Raw genomic sequence first — 20304 nt, 5'->3', positions numbered from 1 at the left:
TCTCAGGATACGAAGGATGACCGTTCGAAGGATCCGAAAGTCCCATTATCTCGCTACAAAACTAATCGCACCCGCAATCATTCGCAAGTGTGGTAATAACGTGACAGTAACAACGATCAATGTCAGGAACGTCCCCCCATCGCGTATAAATGTAACGCCCCCATGCAAGCGAGACGCTCTCTCCGTCTTTCTCTCTCTCTCTCTTCTTCCTCTCCGCCTCTCTCTCTCTCTCTCTCTCTCTCTCTCTCTCTCTCTCTCTCTCTCTCTCTCTCACTGCCGATCGAAAACAACAGATCGCCGCCGACGTCGCCTAACGGAGAGAGAGCACCATCGACTTACCGCTTTCGCAATCGCGTCGCCTGTCCGAGGATTCGTCGAACGGTTTTCCGGCAAGCACGAAAAATGAGATCCGGAGGCCGACTGGTTCAACCTGTTCCGGACCTCGTGGAGCCGAGTGGGGTCAATGGCGTATTTACATTTGTTTATTATGGTGGCGGCTCTTCCGGAGAGCTGGCGGCGACGACGCGATAATGATCGCGTATCGTTTCGCGCATCGCCCGCGGAATCAAAACACAAACACAATGGGGGAGAAGGACCTCTGCTACTCACCGTTCCTTCTCGCGTCGTCCGCTGCTCCACGGTCTCGCCACGCTCGTGCCACCCCCTCCGCTGGGTAATCCACGACGCGGCGTCTCGGGGAGGTTCAGGACACTCCCGGGAACGTGGAGGCTAGTGGTCGTCCGTCGTCGTCGTCGTCGTCGTCGTACGTTGGCACGTTGTCTCTCGTGCAACCACGAAACCGCCGGCCACACGGCGCATCGCGCGCGCACACCAGACGCTCCCGACGAGATGCACCCACACGGAACGCGGACTGACAGCTATCGCGCGGCGCCGCTCATCATCGGAAGAGAAGAGAGAGAAGAACTCCAGGAGCCACCTTCGCCTGCGCTCGCGCCGCTCGCAACTGCTCCTGCGCTGTCAACGACTCGACGACCGGCCGGCAACACGGAACACAACGCACACCGCACGTCACTCCTCCCCGCGCCATGTTCCGCTCTCCGCGACTACCGCGAGAGTGTATGTGAGAAACGCCGCCGCCCGCTCGACCAATCGGCGACCCCTACCGCAATCTCGTCGTCGTGGCGCGCCAATCAACGTCGCCTCCACTGTCACCGTCGCGCTCGCCGATTGGGATCCTCGTTTGCAATTCCGCCGTAATGTTCCGGAAGTGACGTAGAGGGCTGAAAAATTTCATTGAAAGTAAAATTTCTTCATTGAGAAGTAAAAAGGAGACGGATGCGAATAGCTATTCTATTTTATTGTTAATGCAGCTCACCTGTTATGAATCACAAGCTGTCGTTATTTCAAATGTCTTTCGACGTGATATGGTTTGAAGATATCTTTAAGTCGTTTTTCAGACCTCTAATGTTTTTATTTGGAACATGGTTCAAACTGACTATCATAATAAATGATAACACGATTTTTATACTATTTCTATGTATATTATTTTCCTCGTTAATTTGTTTCATTGGAAAAAGTTTTAATTGTTACTTAATAATTCTCTTTGACCATTAATTCCACTATTTGTGAAATTATTTTCCTTAGCAGAAAACAATAACGGTAAAAAAGTTTCTATTTGATCAAAGATTACTTCAGAGAAATGGATTCTCGTTTGAATGTAGCACACATGCTTTCTTGAGATAATGACAAATTATAATTTTTGTACAGGTAAGTTATAACAATATCGCCTTCTAAAAAGTCATAAATCTATAATAATTAAATTATAAATGTTATATAAATATAATTATATATATTACATAATTATTTTGACCTGCGATGTAATAAAATATATTATTACATTCCACGTTGTTTTCACGTTTCTATATAATGAAATCCACGTTTCTATATAAATTTTATGTGAATTCAACGTGGATTTTATGTACTGTTTTATTAGGATAAAATTATAAATCCTTTAATAATATGTACCCATACAGCACAAAGCATTCCAACAACATTACAGCAACATTGTAATCTTGCAGATTGCAGTTCAATATTGCAGAAACATTGTATATATTTGCTAACTTTCAATAGCAATGTCACACTAATGTTTTAGAAACGTTGCAAAAATATTGTAATACTATATTTTCTGATTATTATTAATTATTATTATAAAGACTATTATTATTATTATTACGTAATTCGTGAAACTGCACAGAATAAATAATATTTTCTCAACGAGAAATTCATGTAAAATTCATGTAAGTAAATCATCTTAAAACGTACGTTATTATAATCAGCATATTATATATTAATCTAGTTCTAAATCTTTATTGTTCGCCTGTACATTAATGTATATGTGATAATATTTTGTTGTACATTTTGCGTTCTAAATGAAGTAATTTTCGAAAAGATAAAAAACAGGAAGCGCAAGTTGAGCAAAAAACATATGTGACTGAAATAAACAGATCGATAACAGATTTTATGGACCGGATCTCTTTTTGTGTTTTATATTTAATAAAATCGTGGAAATGAGACGCCAGTATTCGGGCAAGACGAGAGCGAGACGAAGAGCGAGAAGTTTAGAAGGTAGATATATCGTCCGGATTCCGGAGTCCGAACTCCGCAGAGCCGTAGCATCCGTGTTTCACGTGACGAATCGTGAATTCCAGTATGGCGAGGCGCGCGAGAGCGGCTGCTCGCTCGCCCCCACGAGCGCGACGACGTTGATCTAGAGAGTGACTAGTCCGTGGGAGACGAGCGATATCTCTCTCGCGCGGAGCGCGGAGGTTGGCTGAAACTCTTCTTGGCGAAGCAAGAGAGAGAGAAAGAGATAGAGTGTATTTTCGTTGTCGGGTGGCCGCATCGCACGCACACGCTCCACGGTCGCATCGCACCGCGCCGGATTACACCGTCGACGTCCGACGTACGGGTGATGAGAAGCTCGCGCCGCCGTTAGAAGAGACCGCGCCAGCTCTCCACGTGAGTGACTTGCCCGCGTCACGGTGCGCGTTCGCCCGCTGCACTCCTAGGAGGAAAAAAATACAGCACCTCGCCAGAAATACGGAGATCATGGCGGTGCCCAACAGCGGTGTGGGTGAGTTATTTTGTTTAGACGGCCCGGCCGGTGTCCCGTCTCCTGGTTTTCTTCCTCCTTCATCCCGGGAAACGGGACGTTCGCGAACGGGACGCGGGACGATGATCGCGGACCCGGCACGATCGTGCTCTAAACAGCTTCAAAGCTTCGTGCCACGCGAGTTGACAGCGGATGTCGTGGTTACCGCGAGCCGTCCGTATTTCTCCGCGCTAACGGCTCGCCGAGACGGCGAACGCGACGATCTCCTCCGTCGCGAATCGATATCATCCTTTCGCGGTACCCGCGAACTCGCCTCGGGATTCGCGAACTATTCGAAAACTCGCGTCGGCGGAAAGGTTAGCCATGCTCGGTCACGTATCCCCCCCTCGAGCCATAACCTGTATCGGCGCGAACGTCGCGCGGGTTTCAGCTGTTGTTACACTCGACAAGTCCCAAGTTTCTTCTCTTTTCTTTTTCATAGAGTTTTTTTCAAGATTATTCATCGAGAAGCTGTTAGGGATCTAGATTAAGACATAGAATTATATACGATTACATATATAATCTATAATTTAAGGATTTTACAACACAATTCTAATTTTCTAAACTTTATATCCAAATGTCGCTGGAAAGAATTAACAAATTGCATTTAAACAACTCGTCCAATCGCGGATTCAATCAATGTGATTGATCAAGTCTTTCATATGGGGTCTCGAGAGGAGATTGCTCTTATGGATAAAAGATTTAAATCAATCTCTTATAAAGTTAAAAACGAGATGAGGATTGAGAGATCAAAACTTGGAATTTATTAATTGTGAGTTGATTTTTTCTATATAAAGCTATATGTCACAACTCACTTTTGTTTCAGTCATGCCCCGAAACTTTCGTCTCCTAGAAGAATTAGAACAGGGCCAGAAAGGTGTGGGTGATGGCACAATCAGTTGGGGTCTAGAAAACGATGACGACATGACCCTCACACATTGGACCGGTATGATAATTGGACCACCTAGGGTAAGATACCTTTCACTTATGTCGTTTATCATCACCGTGATAATGTAAATTTGTATTATCTTTTTTACACTACTTACTTGACATGAGTCCATTTTCACAAAAATTTTAGATATATGTTAAACTACAGATAAAATACATTTGTTACTTAAATAAAATAGATAATTTTAAACAATTTTTGGTTAAATACAATTTTGAATATTAATATCTATTAAAGAGAAAAATATTCATAGTATGTTGGAGCAAAACATTTGACTATAAGAATAGGACATCAAAATTGACATTTATAAAAATATGAATACTTAAAGAAATATATAGAGTGTATTATTTCTTATATTGATTATATAAAATTGTATTGACATCTCTTTTAGACACCATATGAAAATAGGATGTATAGTTTGAAAATTGATTGTGGTCAGAGATATCCAGATGATGCCCCTAATGTAAGATTTTTAAGCAGAATCAATATGAATTGCATTAACAGTGCCACTGGAGCTGTAAGTATACAAGATTACGTGTGTGCCTTTACATTAAGATTAAAACACTTCCATATGTATTGTAAGATAATGTGTGTAATTTTTGTACAAGGTGGATAATCGCAGTGTCCCAGTTCTTGCGAAATGGCAACGAGATTACACGATTAAAACTGTTCTTCAGGAGCTCCGTCGTTTGATGACGTTGAAGGAAAATATGAAACTTTCTCAGCCTCCTGAGGGCAGCACTTTTTAGCCTAACCGTATGAACAGAGATATCTTCCTTTTTGCAATAGCATGAGGTGAGATTTAAATAAAGGTACCAAATAATATTAAAAGGGTGCCCGCTGAAAATATATGTTTAAAAAGAAACAAAAAAAAACACGAAAAAACAGCTTTTGTGGAAGAAAGGTGGTAATAGCTTGGAAAGTTGAATGAGTGTGTCGAGTTTATGTATAGATTTAGATAGAAAAAATTGACAAAAACACGCATTTGTCAAGCACAGCTGGTTCGTCGCAATTTTTCACTAAAAAATAATAGTAGTCCTCCGAAACCCCCCCGATTATATTTCATTGCCTCTACTATCATGTTCGCGCACGAGATAATGACTCAGTTGTGGATACGAATTGGTTTAAGAAAACTCTGCTCCAGCTTTTCCAAGCTAGTACAATGTAAAGCGGAAAACCATATTTTGAATCTTAAAACTGGAGACACAGACTATGTAATAAAAACGAATAATCAGTAAGAACAACTTATGCCTTTGAAGTTTTTTAATGAGAGAAGAAGAGTAAACGCCTGGTGTTGCGAACTGTTTTAAGATTTCTCTTTTGTTTGCGCGCAAGTGCCATTTCATCTCTCGCAGAGGTGTGTCTCACTCAACGCTACGGTAGAAAATTTTGTAAATTCTGGACCACATCTGTACGTCCGTTTTACTTTTCCGTGCGCTGCGTACCGTTTCAATTAGAGCGATCTACAAAGGAATAACGTACGTGTTTGAGAAATTGCAACCCTTGAAAAACGGCCTCTCTCTCTTTCACGCTAAACGAATTGCGTTTCGTAATCGATGAGGAGACGTCGCTTTGTAATCGAAGTATACATAAATGACAATTTTATTTGTAGTATCTCGTATATAGCGAATGATATACAATACTGCATGGCAGAGTACATCAATATATGGAGCATTGCATGAATGACAAGATCTTTTAATCTATATCACATTTGGACATATTGTGAAAGTATATTAATTATCCGCATATGTATTTGATTGATATGATTTTATTATGTCTATTGAAATATAATACAAAAACTGCAAATATAGTGCTTTTTGTTTGACAGAGCTTCACGATTGATGTACGAAAATTTTTATTATAGTTATCAAAACCGTATCTAATTCCTAACATATTGTGTAAAGAGCAGGAACATATTAAATCTGATTCTTCTCAATCTTTAGTGCAATTACGATTAATAAATTGCATGGACTGTATTGTTGCTGAAAGCTCGAATTATATGCAGCCTATTAATGGTCGATGATGATAAATGATATATGTTCCAGCAAGAAAATAATTATGTTATTAAAACGTCACCTCGAGATTTATATTATTCAAATCGAGAGAATATCTTTATACCTAATATTTCAACCAAAGTAGATTTTGAAATATCTCCACGTTTGATTGTGTAATGTAAAAAAATTTTTCCGATTCCAACAAAGACTATACAAACCTCTTTGTCCGCTTTGCATTTAAGTATTACACTATCGGTAATATAATAGTGTAATTTAAATCATCCTATTAAAAAAGTAACAAGTTATAGCTCCATGTGGATGAAAACAAGCTTAAGGAGAATAAAGTGATTTCCTTAGACGTGAACGTTTCCTCTGTTTCTTACCTACATGTGTAAGCGGCCTTCCTTTTTAACTTGAATAAACTGATGCTTTATTGAAACCAAATGACTTCATAATACATTCACTTTTATTATATAATTTTTTTGTTTCTCATTAATCTTCGAAATTGAACAAAAACTTAATTAAAATAATTTGTAAAAAATATTGCAGGATCGCATGATGAAAATTTATCAAAAATAAACAGGAGCGATGTATTTAGAGTCAATTAAAATATTCTTTGATTTTGTACATTGAAATATTCATAAATACTTGACATATTTTGTTTAAAATTGTGAATAAATTACCATGTGTCTTATCAAAGGAGCGAACGTTTTTTATGTTAACAATTTATTTAAACCAGACGATGACTCCATTCGATATAACTATGTACAATGCTTAATTTAATAGATTTTGGTAATGATGACAAATTGACATAGTTTGTCAAATGTTATATGAGTAAGTTTGAATCTTTAGAGAGGAGCACAACTTGCCGGATATATTTGCGTAAATTGTGAAACTACATTCCGATATATCAGCACAATAGCTAACATCGCAACGTTAATTTTTCTTGGCTTTCTACGTGCGGTATTTTTTAGGGACAAACATAATTTTTGTACTCTTTATAGTTGTCCACTTGTGTCGCTTGAAATAATATGAAGCAGCAATAAGAATTGCAAATATTCCAATACCCTGTAAATAATTAATATTAAAGAAAGATGAATTAAAGTAACATAAAATGTATAGTAATGTTTACTTCACCTTAATAGTCATTCTTTTTCGATCATCGAATTCGTGATTGGCAGTCCACATTAGGAATGTGGTAATATCTTTTGATACCTGAGAGGCAGTTGCTGGAGTACCATCTTCATATTCTAAGACTTCGTCATAAATAGCCTGCACAAAGGAGTAACATCGATTTTTTATTATTATTATTATTATTATTATTATTATTATTATTATTATTATAAGTGTAAAGTTCAATATCGCCAATTGTAGTATCTTCAATTTATAAAGAGTAAAGAATAAATAACTCACCTGTGCCATACCAATGGCACCACCTGGAAAATATGGATTAAAATATTGTCCTTCTCTTAAATTTATACCAGCTGGTGGATCACAATATCCGGTCAATAAAGAGAAAACGTAATTCTGAAATATGTAAAACACATTATTAAATAATAATGCAAGTCATTAAAAACATTTTTATTAAAAAAAATTTGAAAGTGAAACTTTATATTTAATTTTTTTAATTATATACAATCTTCCTATACGTTATTCAAAATTGATTTACCTCTCCATTGTGCCTAGCATTAATCATATAAGATAGATCAGGTGGATAAGCACCATTGTTCGCTGCTCTAGCAGCTTCTTCATTCGGGTATGGCGATGGCACGTAGTCAAAAAGTTTTCCCGGACGTTTGAACATCTCTCCTGCTTCGTTAGGGCCATCTTCTATCTATATCATAAAAGTTATTGTTAAATTTTACATTCTGCAAAATTATAAACATATGTGGTATTTCAATAGTTACCATGACTTCTTCTGCGAGAGCTTTGGCTTCTGCTTCAGTGTGAGTAACATTAACAAGGTGACGATACGCCACGTATTGCAAACTGTGACAAGCTGCACACACGTTCTTGTAGACTTCCCATCCTCGTCGCATACTGTAAAATAGGTAATTAAAAGAAATAATAGTAGTAATGCCCGAATCACACTAGCGTTTGGCGATTGGCGTTTGGCGTCTACAATTGTGTCTTGACCAATCAGAAGACACCTGCTGGCGATTACGATTAACGATTCTCATTTAACCATCCTTCTATTTGTCAAGAGATAATCGCAGACGCAAACGCAATCGCCAAACGCTAGTGTGATTCGGACATAACACATTTGCAAGATTGGAAGTTATTTTGTAGAAATAGTTACTTTTTTTTTTTTCCAAAAAGTAACTAGTTATCAAGTACAAATTACCGATTCTGAAAAGTAGTATGTTACAGTTATGATTACTTAAAAAATAACGAATCATTATTTTTAGTTACTTATCTGTTAATTTAAAAATTAAAAAATTGTAAAAAATTAAAACTAAAATAAATAAATAAAATTTAATGTATAATAGTTTAAAAAATAATCTATAATAATTTAATATATTTGGAATTATAGGATCAATATTTTTCAATTAACAAGTTCAAACTGTTATAATTTCGTGATAAAATTATAAACATTGATGATCCCTAGCTTATTTTAAAATATAAAATTTCAACTTTAATGTTTACATATTAACTGTTCTCGAAGATAAGATCACTTTGCTGAAGACAGCCCAGGTTAAAGAGTAAGTTTTCAAAATATATCAAGTAACTATAAAAGTAATTAGTAAATTATAATTACTTAATAATGTAACTCAATTACAGTTACGGATGCATAGAAAGACACAAAATTAAGTTACAATTACAAAAAAGGTAACTTTAACTGTAATTTTGTTACAAGTTAGTAAATTACTTTCTAATTCTTATATTTTCATTGTATTTAAATACTAAGGAATTGTACCTAGCATGATCTAGGGAGTTAAACCATCCATAGAAATCCCATTTATATGTTGGAGGATGAGCTATCAATTCGCTAGCTCTTACCGAGCTATCTAAAGCATAGATGAAGGCACTGATGCCTCCGGCAGTCACTCCTAAGCATGTTAACAACTGTAAGTAAAGATATCAAAGGTATTATTTTTCTTTCTTATATTTTTAACTGTAGTTTACATAATATCGCTGTCATTATATAACATTGTTATATATTGAAAATATAGATAAAATGATAATCTGTCCTAACTTACTAACACATGCGGTTTGAGGGAACACAAAGTTGTTTCTGATAGATGAGGAATTGGATAAGGTTGGAATATCTCTTCAAGCAAGATAAATAAAATTCACATACCACTTTCCGACTCCTAGGCCATTCTTTCACGGTGGAAAAATTACTGGTCTGCAAAAATTAAATTTTAAATTTAAGTATAATAATATATAACATTTTACAATATAAAAAGAAATCAATTTGTAACATTACTCCACATGTTTATCTCCCCTTACATCTATTTTCTTTCTTTATATTAATTTATTTAATTTTGCTCCAATTATTTTAAATTTAAATGTCATATATTGTCTTTCTCAGCAATTATCTTAAAATTTTTTTTATTTATATTTATTGCCAATATAACTGTATACAAAATATGTTGTCAAAATAACTGTTACTATATATAATTTTCATAGTTTCATAAAATTTATGTTCCTTTGTGTATCAAATACAAATTGATCAATATCTATCTCATAAGTGTTCAAAAAATTAATATGTTAATAAAAAAAATTTAAGAGCTATCCATATGTTCAATATGTTTCTAATGAGTATTTACTATGACATAAGCAATTAAAAAAGAATTCATTTAACAAACATTGCTTGTATGTGATAACATTCAATCAGCTCCAAACTGGCAATTCAATTAACATGACAATTAACGTCAAAATAGCTTCTACAATCAGGCAGGAAAATTCAAACAGATATGCAAATTAATTCGCTGTGACAGTGAACACGATGTAACGCACGTCCACCTGTGCCACTGTAACCACACGCGGTGTATGTTTCATGGCAGCATCTCGAGTTTTTTGGTGTCGCCCGCTATTACATAACATCTATTAAAGTGCCGTCGAAACCGCTACCGAGTTGACGTTGCGCCCCGTCGGGTTCCTTTGTCGGCAACCCGACGTCGCGCGAACGTCCCGCGGGACCAGATATCGCTGAAGAAGGCGTGACACTAGCAGCCGACAGCTCGCGCGATGCCCGGTCGTCGCGAGATCGCGGATCGATGTTGGTTAACGTCAGGCGCGTCATCGACGCGGGCGCAGCGGACGTTGCCGAGATTCTCGTGAGAAAACGCGCGCGATCGTATTTGGAGGCACCGCGGTCTCCATTATACACTTACCTGGCCGATCAACGTGCCATAATTCGGTTTCAGAAGACCCGACTTACAAATCCGACCTAACGTCGCCGCCATGTTAGCCAGAGGTGCAATGTGCGAAAGGGTTATGCTAGTCAGTACACGATCCGCTGGATGGTTGTCGGAGAGGCAGTTTCACGACTATCGGAAAAATCCTACCGCGATTATTCCGGCTCCGCGGATCGATCGCGGAAGCCTGAGAGAAGGTTAAAACGTCGAAGAGGAGAACACCGTGAAGACGACTTTGGTCGGACTTGCGCACAGGCCGGCCAACATTGCGGCGCGAATATCCGTCATCACGCGCTCATCACACGATAGCGCGCGACGTAATCTTTTTGTATTTGTATCTGCAGTATTATATTAAACATTTATTCAGGGCATTGATTGTGTATCGATTGTGTATCTTTTACAATTAAATTAAAAGTTAATAGCTGAAAATTAAGTTAAAAGTTAATAGTTTAAAAATTAATTTAGGAATATCATAAAGGATTGTATGAACAAAAAACTAATTAAAAATTATATTAAGATAAAAATTAAACTAAAAATAAATTAAGGAAATGCATTATTTATATTAAATTAGAACAATATAGAGCATCAAATACTTTATTTAAGTTTATATAAAATAACAAAGAAATATTTTTTATAAAAAATGATTTTTTACATTTTAGACAAATTTTTAATTTTTAAAAAATTTAATAAATTATGTGCTTTAAACTTTTAATTTTTTAACTACACATTGTATTATATTTAAAAAAAAATAAAAAAATGCTCGAAATTAATAGGTTCTTTCTTTACGTTCCTTTACTCACACTTTTTATTTTTAATTAATCTCAATAAAACTGGAGCTACACTAGAGTCACACGTACGTTATATTTACGTTTTAAGTTCAATTAAAAAGAATAACTTTTTATTATATGTTTCTGTTAAATCGCATTTTCAATTATCAATCGCTAATAATATCACAGTGGAAAACGTAAGATAGAAATATATAAAATTCTAATCAAAATCCATTTCAAACGAGATTTCATAATACTGAACTCTTTTAAATTATTTGTCAAGCATGCAAACTTATCCAGACCGTCCTCAATTACACATTCTTGTGACGCGTTGGAAATATTTTCGCCATTTGAGGACAACCCCGGAGCCGGCGCTCCGGCGCGCGACGGCGAGAACGGTACGTGCGCATGCGCCGCGCGTCGTTGGCACTCTTGGCAGTCCGCCGTCGACCATTGCTGTCAGCTGGACGATCCCGTCAGATGGTGTCGTGAATCCTGTAAAATCACATCGATCGGTGCGCGACGGAGCCAGAGTCAAGATGAGCGGTGGTATGCCAGAGCTGGGCTCGAAGATCAGCTTGATCTCGAAGGCGGATATTCGGTATGAGGGTCGGCTGTTCACCGTCGATCCGCAGGAATGCACGATCGCCCTGGCTAACGGTGAGTACACTCGCACGGCGAGAAATCCAAGATGGACTCCCGCCGCCCGCCTCCCGCCGTCGCCGCCAGCGTCGCCGCCACCGCTGCCGTCACCGGGAATCCGCGTCGTTTTCCCATCCGGCGTCCTTCGTCGTTCGTTTTGCGCGTCTCCGTGAAAGGAGGCTCGCCCGGCCGGTGTTCTCGCGACCGGCGTCAATGTCGCCGGCCTCCTCCAGATCGTCGCCCACCCCCACCGGGCGCGGGAACGGGATCACTCATTACATACGTGATTCGTCACGTATTTCCGTCGCCGTGAATAAAACCGCAAAAGTCATCCCCCCCCGTGATTCCGCGGAAAGTCCATTGGGCTCCGGAGATCGCGGGACATTTCGGACATTCCCGCCCGTCAAATCCGCGTACCGTCGATACCGCATGTCGGGAAGTTTTTCTCTGGAAAACATCGCGTCACAAAACAATCGGGGCCGCGGCGACCTGTAGGTAGTCCCCTCGAGTAACAAATGCTTCTCGAAGAATTGTTTCTCTCGGCCCAGTAATGTTAAAGATCCGCTTTCGATGACGATCTATCGATTGCGTCAATGCGTCGTACATTCGACGAAAAGAAAGAAACCCCAACCGAGCGCCAGAACGGTTACGGATCGTTCGATTCGCGTACGATTATGTCGCGCTTATGCGCGACCAGCTATCACCGGTCAGTTGGTTCTTCCTGGCGAAAGTCGCGTCTTGAATCGTCTTGAGAGATTTTCGCGATGTCGGTGATAGGTTATTAGGTGTCGACACTCGACAGCTCCGAAAATCTCGCGAACTTTGCGAAAACGATTCGCCGTTATAATACTCCACGGATATTTTCCAAGAATTTTGAGCCGGCCGTGTATGTTATCGATGCCGAAGATGTAATTTTGAATTTCGGTTTGGTATGTGTAACGTTTGCGCGGAATGTTTGTTTCTTTTTTTTTCCTATCGAATGTTTACATGTCCTTGCTTCCCTTGTTTGATCCTGCCGGATAGACGAGCGACTGTGTGGAGAAATTTCAGAGATACAAGAAACAAATATTATCGTTGGAAATGTACTGTTGGAATCATGTATAAATATAAAATTCTTCTCTTCATGATTAATGTTGCGATTGCTGTGTAAAAGAAAATAAATATCGCATATAGATATTTTGTAGAATATATTAAATTGTGTTATAAATATTAATATTTTTAATGTATCAAATATGAACATCTATCAGATATCTATTTGTTTTATTATAAGCATTTTTTTAAGTAGAATCCTTATTTTATTTAAAAGGTAGATCTAAGGTTACTATACAATCACCAATAAAACTGTTTTAAAAAATATTAAAATAATAAAATTGCAAATTAAGTTTGATGTTTTAGATATAATTTTCATACAAATCTGGTTGAAATATTATCTTTACTTGAAAATGTTTAATTAGATCAAGTTGTTTTTGTATTGTCAGCAATACTAAATTACCTATTCAATATTAATATAACAGAAATATGTAACAATGTCTCTCTCTCTCTCTCTCTCTCTCTCTCTCTCTCTCTCTCTCTGTCTCTCTTATTTCTCCAAGATGAACAGAGAAAGAAATTGACAAATTAACGTGTTTGAATAATTCTACCAACGTGATTGCTTAATTTCCTCTCTATCTGAAATTTTGGAGCAATTTTTTTTAACCTTTGTAAATACAAGGCTTGCAGCAGTTTGAAATGGATTGTTGCTTTTTGCAGTGCGCTCCTTTGGCACGGAAGATCGAGAAACTCAACTTCCCGTGGCACCACAAAATCAAGTGTATGAGTATATCCTATTCCGTGGATCGGACATCAAAGATATCAGAGTTGTCAACAATGTTAGTTCTATTCCCAATGATCCGGCAATCGTGCAGGTAATTATTTCGTAAAATTTGTATCATATATTCTCTTTTTGAGCAAGAACTCGTCTTACATTTAACCAACAGGACATAAACGTGAAAGTAATTTGTTATTAGGACTTTATCACTTATAACAAAGTTAATTATTTATTATTTTACTATTTTTTAAAGTAATTATAACTAAACTTTGTTTCTTTAATTATATCTATAACTGTAACTGAGCTAATTTTTTAAATAATTAGTAACTAATTAAATAGTTACTTTCAGAATTTTATATATTTCTAATTTGTTCGCCAATTTTTTGGATCTAGTAAAATAAAGTGATAAATTATCTTCTGAGAATATCATGTAAATATTAAAATTAAAACTTTAAAACAAACTGCTAGAAATAGCTACTTTATAATGGATTTGTTTTTTTTAGCTAAACTTGTGTAGTTCATCTTCTCTCTTTTTCTTCCTAACAGGAGAAGAAAAGGAAGAAAGATGAATCGAGCAAGAAATTTAGCTAAAAGAACAAGCTTGATTTTATCATGAAGTTTGAATTTGGCGTATTTAGCTGAAAAACTAAACTGAAATTCTTTTGATATTTCAAGTATAAATAAATAAAAAATTATTGTAAATTGTGATGATTGATGGATTTTAACTGGCTTGGTTATCATTGTTTGCAGATGACAGTGCAGCCATCTATGGGCCAGCAATCGTATCAACCGCAGCCTAGCTATGGTCATCCGATGATGGGCCAGATGGGCCCAATGGGAGGGCAATACGGAGCCCCCTATGGCATGGGTATGGGTGCGATGGGCCCGGTAATGGGAATGCCAACCGCAGCTAGAGATCCTCGCGGAGCTATGAATAAACAGCCAAGTGAGTTGAGCTTGGGCTCTACTGAACCCATCTCTATTTCAAACTCACTGCCAACGGCCAATATCGACCCATTACCAAAAGATCAATCTCTGGAAGATGGTAACTGTTTTTGCTATGAAGTATCCCTTGCCTTGCTGGCATGCTTCTTGCTGCTGCTGTTTTGGTAATGCTTGTCCTTCTTTCTCTATCGAACTTTACGCTGTCAGAAAATGGCATTATTGTACGCATATTGTATGAGAATACATGACATTGTATTCTGGCTTTTTTAATGCATTACTTATAGCTAACATAGCAATAAATTTAGAATTATTCTATTAAAATTTAGTATCTTTATTGCACGTTACGTAGATTTTTACTATCTCGCAATTTTTATTTTATTCTTATGCTTTTTATGTATATATCTATATGTACATTTCATGATATATAATTTTAATTGAATATATTATTTGCACTTATTTGTATAAAGTTTGTATCTTCTTGAAATTTTGATATTTTGTAAATTTTGAGGAATATTTTTAATAAAAATATCTTAAAATTTTTAATTTTGTATAATTTTTATATATGTAATTAGATTTTGTTTTATTTTTTAACATTGATAAATAATATTTTTGCATTTGCATGCGTTTTCCAATTTATGCATATATCAGAATGTAACAAAATAGCAATAACAGTGATAATAAACAATTGTTTTCATGATTGTTTCAAAATCCTCAAGAGATTTGATTTTTTTACGTTAAATACACGCGAAACTTTTGTAGAATTTAGTCGCAGTCTTTCATTTCAAAAGTTGGGAATGAAAAGTATGTCTTTATTTTCTTATACTAAAGTTTCGTGTTGAGCTAAGGATGCTTGCAGTTTTGGTCGATTAGTGTCTTCCAAGGTGAATAAAACTATAAATTATATAATGCATTCATGTTGTACGACAATAGGTGTACTAGATCTCATTAGTGGTGGTTCCCGTTCTACCACTCCTACATCATCCTTGTTGACAAGAAAAAGTCCAACTATGGATCAAGGTATTCAAGTAGGACACGAACAACAGCAGCAGGGCAATAACATTGGCAAATTGAATGACAAGACAAATATCAGAACCGTCCAACCGCCTCGTCGAGATCATGATAGGTATTTTACTTAGAAAAAACTAAAATTTATTTATAATAAAATTATAAGAGATTTTATATGTATAATAACAATTTCTTAAAAATCATGTTTGTTAAGATTGAAAATACACTTGTACTTCTTTGTAACTTTCTGTTTCTTTCTGTTTTATTTCTTAGATTTTTTTTAATTATGTGACACACACATGTATTTTACATAATTTTATATTATTATTAGCTTCATAAATAGATGATTAATTTTATATAATAAATAAAAAGAAACTTTGTATAATAGATGTTTCTTTACATGTTTAGTCATGGAGGTACCAAGAACAACGCGGGTATGTCTCAATATAATGATACGAAGAGGGACATGATGAAGCAAGATGGACAAAATCAAGGTCATACGCAAGGTGGTCGAGGCAATCGCGGTGGTTGGGTAAATCGTGGCAACATGAGAGGTCGAGGAGGTCGAGGAGGACGCGGTGGATTCCGTGCGAATCAAATGAACAATACTGGTGCCAAGCCTAAGAACAATGAAAGAACACTGAAGTTTGAAAACGACTACGATTTCGAACAAGCCAACACTCAGTTCGAAGAATTGAGGTAAATGTAAAAACGTCTCGCTATAGTTTTGTTAGTATAAGTTTTACTATGAAGATTTAACAATAATTCTGCATGGTTACGTGCCGGATTCATTTCAAGTAACTTTTGAAATGACCAATGTGGACACCATGCAAAAGTAAATTATTGCGAATTTAAAGCAATCGTAGTTACTACAAATACGAATCGCTTACGCACCGCATTAACATTTGCTTGTCATAAAATTAGGTTGCTTTCAAAATTGTATTGTTTTATAATTTATATATTAATGGTGATACTATGTCACATATTACAGATCGCAATTAGCGAAAACGAAGATCGATGGTGCTGAAAATGAGAAAAAAGATGATAGTGGAAATGAAACAGGTGCTGGTGAAGGCGAACCCGAGGAGGAACCTGAAATTGTTCATTATGATAAGTCGAAATCATTCTTTGATAATATTAGCTGTGAAGCTGTTGAAAGAAGTAAAGGGTAAGTTTTATTTAAAAATATTTAATGAATATAAATACCGTAAATTAAATTTTAGCTAATTGAATTGATTTTTTTTAATTGAAGAAAATAAAATATAAAAAACTTAAAAGTATTTAAATCTATGTTTAGCATTATAAATAAATACATTTTTTTAACTTTAAAATGCATATTAATGTAGATTAAAAATAATTTTGTTAATTTTTCGTAAGACGAGTTGATTATTATATTAAAGTTATTAATCGTTATCTTATCAATATACTTTCAATAGCCATAATTTACAATTATGAAATGTTTTGCATGTAACATAATTTTTTTTAGACGATTCCAACGTACGGATTGGAGAACGGAACGAAAGCTAAATTCAGAAACGTTCGGTGTGGCTTCCACGAGACGCGGGGGATTCCGCGGCCGTGGTTACTACAATCGCGGAATGGGAGGCATGTACAGAGGCAGTGGCGGTGGCAATAACGCTGGATTCCGCGGTGGCTATCGAGGTAGCAGGGGTGGTAATCGCAAACCTAACCAATTACAGAATAACACGGGCAGTCAAAATCGTGCGACCAACGAACAATCTGCCTCTCAGTCGCAAGCAAATGTTATTTAAATAAAAAAAGAATGTAATTTGTCACCGGTATGGCGTGAAAAAAAGAATAAAATATGCCGGGGGAGAATAAGCGATGCGCTGCTAAGTATACAACTATAGATTTAAGATTTTTACAATATGTGCTCTACCGTTATGGACTGATTTGGGTTAGAATTTGGCAGTCGAATAACAAGACACACGGCCGGATTAAATGTAGATTATATTATATAACTGAGCGCGCGTTTGCAATCGCCAAACCGGTGGTTACGATGTTAGATGACAAGAATCGCACATATGGACGTTGCTGGCGCATATGACTTTTGCATCGATATTTTGCGGCTAGATGATCGAAGAAGGTACTTTTAAAGACAAATTTTCTTACTGCTTAGTCGACAATGATCACGATGAATTGACGTTAAAAGGATAGAACGTTTTTGTCATAGGAAAGTGAAGTCGATTATGATCAGAACGTTTTTTGTTCTTTTTTATATTAATACTTACATGGATTCAGATATCTGGAGTTAGACAGAGAAATTACTATTGAGGGGGCTAGTCGTTTTACTTGAAATATATCTGTTAATAAAAATTCTTAATGAAATAATCTGAAACGCGAACAATAATGTATTTGTTTGTAGTTAGGAAAACAAATTGTACAATTCGATCGTGATCATTATTTAGTCCGGTTTTCTCAAGACTTGACTATAAAAATAATTATGGAATGGCTTTATGGTGATGGTGACTTGATTAATATTGGTCGTTATGGAATAGCTGGTTTGTATCCGTATATCGGAAGTGAATGGCAACACAGACGTGCATAAAAGTACTTTCTCGTCAAAGTATGTAAAAATCGATTGTATCTAATTGCATTTGTCAAGAATAGGAATATTGTGAGGTATATAGTACAAGGTAAATCCGATAAAAATGCTATTTTTTTCTTTTATTTTGGTTTTTTGAATGTACGCAGACAAAGTTTTTCGCAAGTCCTCGGTAGTTCACATAAAAACGTATGATTTTATTGAGGCGGATAAATATAAAGTGAAAAATAAGCGCGAGAGCTAGTTTGTATAACAAATTTTTGTATTACTAAATTATATTAAAGCCCGCCTATTTTTTCTTTGCAAGATCTGCATCTAGAATTATGGAAAATATAAGCGTCTTATTGTAAGTAACTAAGTTCTAAATCATGTTACATAATTATCATCGTGTTCTGCAATTAAGGATTCCTCGATTGCTCTCATATGCATATAAAATAATCTTAATTAATACAATTATAAGACTACAATTATAATCAGTGATTAACTATATCAAACTTACAATTTATATATGATAGTTATTAAAATTATGTTTTTTTTTCCAAAAACATTTGTATTTCTGTCAGAAAACAGTATTTTGTTCAAAAACATTTGTATTTTTGTCAGAAAACAGTACAATGTTTTTTTCCATTTTAACTCCAAACTATAATACACATACATCTTTAATGGAGAACTCGTATTCAATATACATGTATACAGTGCGAAATATATTTAAATAATAATTTATTATTAAATGATAATTATTTCCATTAAATTATGTGAAATAACGAATATACATGTATATTTAAATTAAAGCAATTAGTCTTTTTTTTTTTCTTGCATAAATTTATTTAAAATAATACTTGAAATGTTTTATATAAGCAAAGTGTGCGTCACGCAAATTCGAAAGTTTGTGGCAAATTTTCAGAGCGTTAAATAATTTAATTATAAATAATAAGAATAATTTACTTATCATAATCTTGATTGTAATCAGTTATGCTCTCGAAGAATCCTTGTGGATGCAACGATGCTGCGCGTAGAATTGTGTTAAATGGCGATGCGTGTAAGATTAGAAGCATGATAATATCCTTAAAGATATAAGACGTGTGGAAGAAGCAGAATAAGAACATTATTTGCGAACTATTATTTTTCTATGGCTCGTACGGAGTCCCCAAACTCATACAGATATTATATACATACACACATAACACATACGTACGCAACTTGAGATTTAAATAACTGATATAAGCAAACCTCCAATAAACTATCAGAAAAATGCAGAGTGAGGTAAAAACAGAAATATAGGACTAAAAACAAAGTAAGCGAGTAGAAAAATGTGAGTAAATTTAACTTTTAAGTTTGATGTCCTGAGCATGTGAAAAAGAATTCATAATGTACGCGAGAATGGATTTTTGTTTTGTACAGCGGATATATTGTGATTTCCGATGCTGAATAATACTGAAATGATGAAATAACGACGTCGTCGTATCATTTCCGATCTTTCCTACACAATACTTTTCAATAATCGAGTAAAATGGTCCTGTTTCTTCAAGTTGTAATATCAACACGTAGATCGTCTATCCCCTCTCCATGTTTTTTCTTCATCGAATGTGCAAAAATGTGAGAAATAATGGTTTACGAATTTAAATGCTAGATTACGTGAATTTTAAAGACCGACTCAAGATATGAGAGATGGGTGTAGATTTGCGCGGTTTCAAAAAAAGAAAAATGTACTATCGGATGTAAATAAAATTATGTAACGTCTTTAATAGGACTCGAGCATATGTGTTGGTAAGGTAATCACAAGGTGATATTGTGGCGATACTAATATCGATAAAAATGCTACGAATTACATGTGATGTGATTAAAATGAATGGAAAAAAAAGAAGCAGCGTCTTCCATGCGCTATATCCAGTATTTTAAATACTTGATAAGCGACACAGTAAACTAGAATGATTTATTACGCGCGATATCGTACCCTTCATAGATTAACGGGCCTCGTTAGTTCGTAACTTGAATCCACTGGGAGTAATTATGTTTTCCTCTAATTTTTTACACGCAGACTTCTCATGCCGATGTTTTTGACTCGATAATCGTCACATACATTGCTAACACATTAAAACATAAAACTTCCAGTATCAACGTAATCGCGAATACACATTTATAACAGATGTTGTAAT

At 35.9% G+C, this 20304-nt stretch overlaps 4 protein-coding genes across 8 annotated transcripts in view; 2 read left to right on the top strand and 2 right to left on the bottom strand.

The window, feature by feature from the left end:
• LOC105829413 (tyrosine-protein kinase Src64B) overlaps nucleotides 1-969 on the bottom strand; it is a 45143-nt gene extending 44174 nt beyond the window's left edge. For all 3 annotated transcript variants that reach the window (XM_028194503.2, XM_028194505.2, XM_036284411.1), the window contains exon 1: nucleotides 610-969. The gene's annotated coding sequence lies outside the window, so the exon portion shown is untranslated. The remainder of the gene's footprint in view (nucleotides 1-609) is intronic.
• Nucleotides 970-2870: 1901 nt separating this feature from the next.
• On the top strand, nucleotides 2871-6410 carry LOC105834326 (ubiquitin-conjugating enzyme E2 variant 2). Its single transcript, XM_012676723.3, has 4 exons — nucleotides 2871-3094; nucleotides 3939-4081; nucleotides 4450-4575; nucleotides 4667-6410. The coding sequence occupies exons 1-4, from the start codon at nucleotides 3070-3072 to the stop codon at nucleotides 4805-4807; spliced, it is 435 nt and encodes a 144-aa protein (XP_012532177.1). The 5' UTR covers nucleotides 2871-3069; the 3' UTR covers nucleotides 4808-6410.
• Nucleotides 6411-6761: 351 nt separating this feature from the next.
• Nucleotides 6762-10688, bottom strand: LOC105834327 (cytochrome c1, heme protein, mitochondrial). 2 transcript variants are annotated; one of them, XM_012676724.3, is made up of 8 exons: nucleotides 10393-10688; nucleotides 9354-9401; nucleotides 8970-9118; nucleotides 7960-8092; nucleotides 7722-7886; nucleotides 7466-7579; nucleotides 7190-7324; nucleotides 6762-7120 (listed from the first exon to the last, which is right to left on the bottom strand). In XM_012676724.3, the coding sequence occupies exons 1-8, from the start codon at nucleotides 10462-10464 to the stop codon at nucleotides 7007-7009; spliced, it is 930 nt and encodes a 309-aa protein (XP_012532178.1). In that variant the 5' UTR covers nucleotides 10465-10688; the 3' UTR covers nucleotides 6762-7006. The 2 variants fall into 2 exon arrangements, with proteins under 2 accessions (XP_012532178.1, XP_036140305.1); XM_036284412.1 differs by lacking the exon at nucleotides 10393-10688 and adding an exon at nucleotides 10016-10311.
• A 917-nt stretch (nucleotides 10689-11605) lies between these two features.
• On the top strand, nucleotides 11606-19847 carry LOC105834325 (protein LSM14 homolog A). Of its 2 annotated transcripts, none has more exons than XM_012676721.3 (7): nucleotides 11606-11843; nucleotides 13575-13729; nucleotides 14383-14578; nucleotides 15508-15700; nucleotides 15991-16281; nucleotides 16574-16750; nucleotides 17069-19847. In XM_012676721.3, exons 1-7 carry the CDS (start codon nucleotides 11723-11725, stop codon nucleotides 17352-17354), a joined length of 1419 nt encoding a protein of 472 aa, XP_012532175.1. In that variant the 5' UTR covers nucleotides 11606-11722; the 3' UTR covers nucleotides 17355-19847. The 2 variants fall into 2 exon arrangements, with proteins under 2 accessions (XP_012532175.1, XP_012532174.1); XM_012676720.3 differs by having other exon boundaries at nucleotides 11607-11843; nucleotides 14383-14677; nucleotides 17069-19838.
• The last annotated feature ends 457 nt before the right edge of the window (nucleotides 19848-20304 follow it).

Source organism: Monomorium pharaonis, chromosome 3 (genome assembly GCF_013373865.1).
Source record: "Monomorium pharaonis isolate MP-MQ-018 chromosome 3, ASM1337386v2, whole genome shotgun sequence".
In the NCBI taxonomy this organism is placed as follows: Eukaryota; Metazoa; Arthropoda; class Insecta; order Hymenoptera; family Formicidae; genus Monomorium; species Monomorium pharaonis.
The sequence above is the reverse complement of the archived record's forward strand: the minus strand, read 5'-3'. Positions and strand labels throughout refer to the sequence as shown.

Bases quoted from the DNA above. Each gene is read 5' to 3' on its own strand.
- LOC105834326 (XM_012676723.3), top strand. From the start codon at position 3,070: ATGGCGGTGCCCAACAGCGGTGTGG. The intron at 3,095-3,938 runs GTGAGTTATTTT...CTTTTGTTTCAG, and splicing joins GGTGCCCAACAGCGGTGTGG to TCATGCCCCGAAACTTTCGT. The intron at 4,082-4,449 runs GTAAGATACCTT...CATCTCTTTTAG, and splicing joins TGATAATTGGACCACCTAGG to ACACCATATGAAAATAGGAT.
- LOC105834327 (XM_036284412.1), bottom strand. From the start codon at position 10,102: ATGTTATGTAATAGCGGGCGACACCAAAAAACTCGAGATGCTGCCATG. The intron at 7,580-7,721 runs GTAAATCAATTT...TACATATTTCAG, and splicing joins ATGCTAGGCACAATGGAGAG to AATTACGTTTTCTCTTTATT. The intron at 7,325-7,465 runs GTGAGTTATTTA...TCCTTTGTGCAG, and splicing joins GTGCCATTGGTATGGCACAG to GCTATTTATGACGAAGTCTT.
- LOC105834325 (XM_012676720.3), top strand. From the start codon at position 11,723: ATGAGCGGTGGTATGCCAGAGCTGGGCTCGAAGATCAGCTTGATCTCG. The intron at 15,701-15,990 runs GTATTTTACTTA...TTACATGTTTAG, and splicing joins CCTCGTCGAGATCATGATAG to TCATGGAGGTACCAAGAACA. The intron at 16,751-17,068 runs GTAAGTTTTATT...AATTTTTTTTAG, and splicing joins GCTGTTGAAAGAAGTAAAGG to ACGATTCCAACGTACGGATT.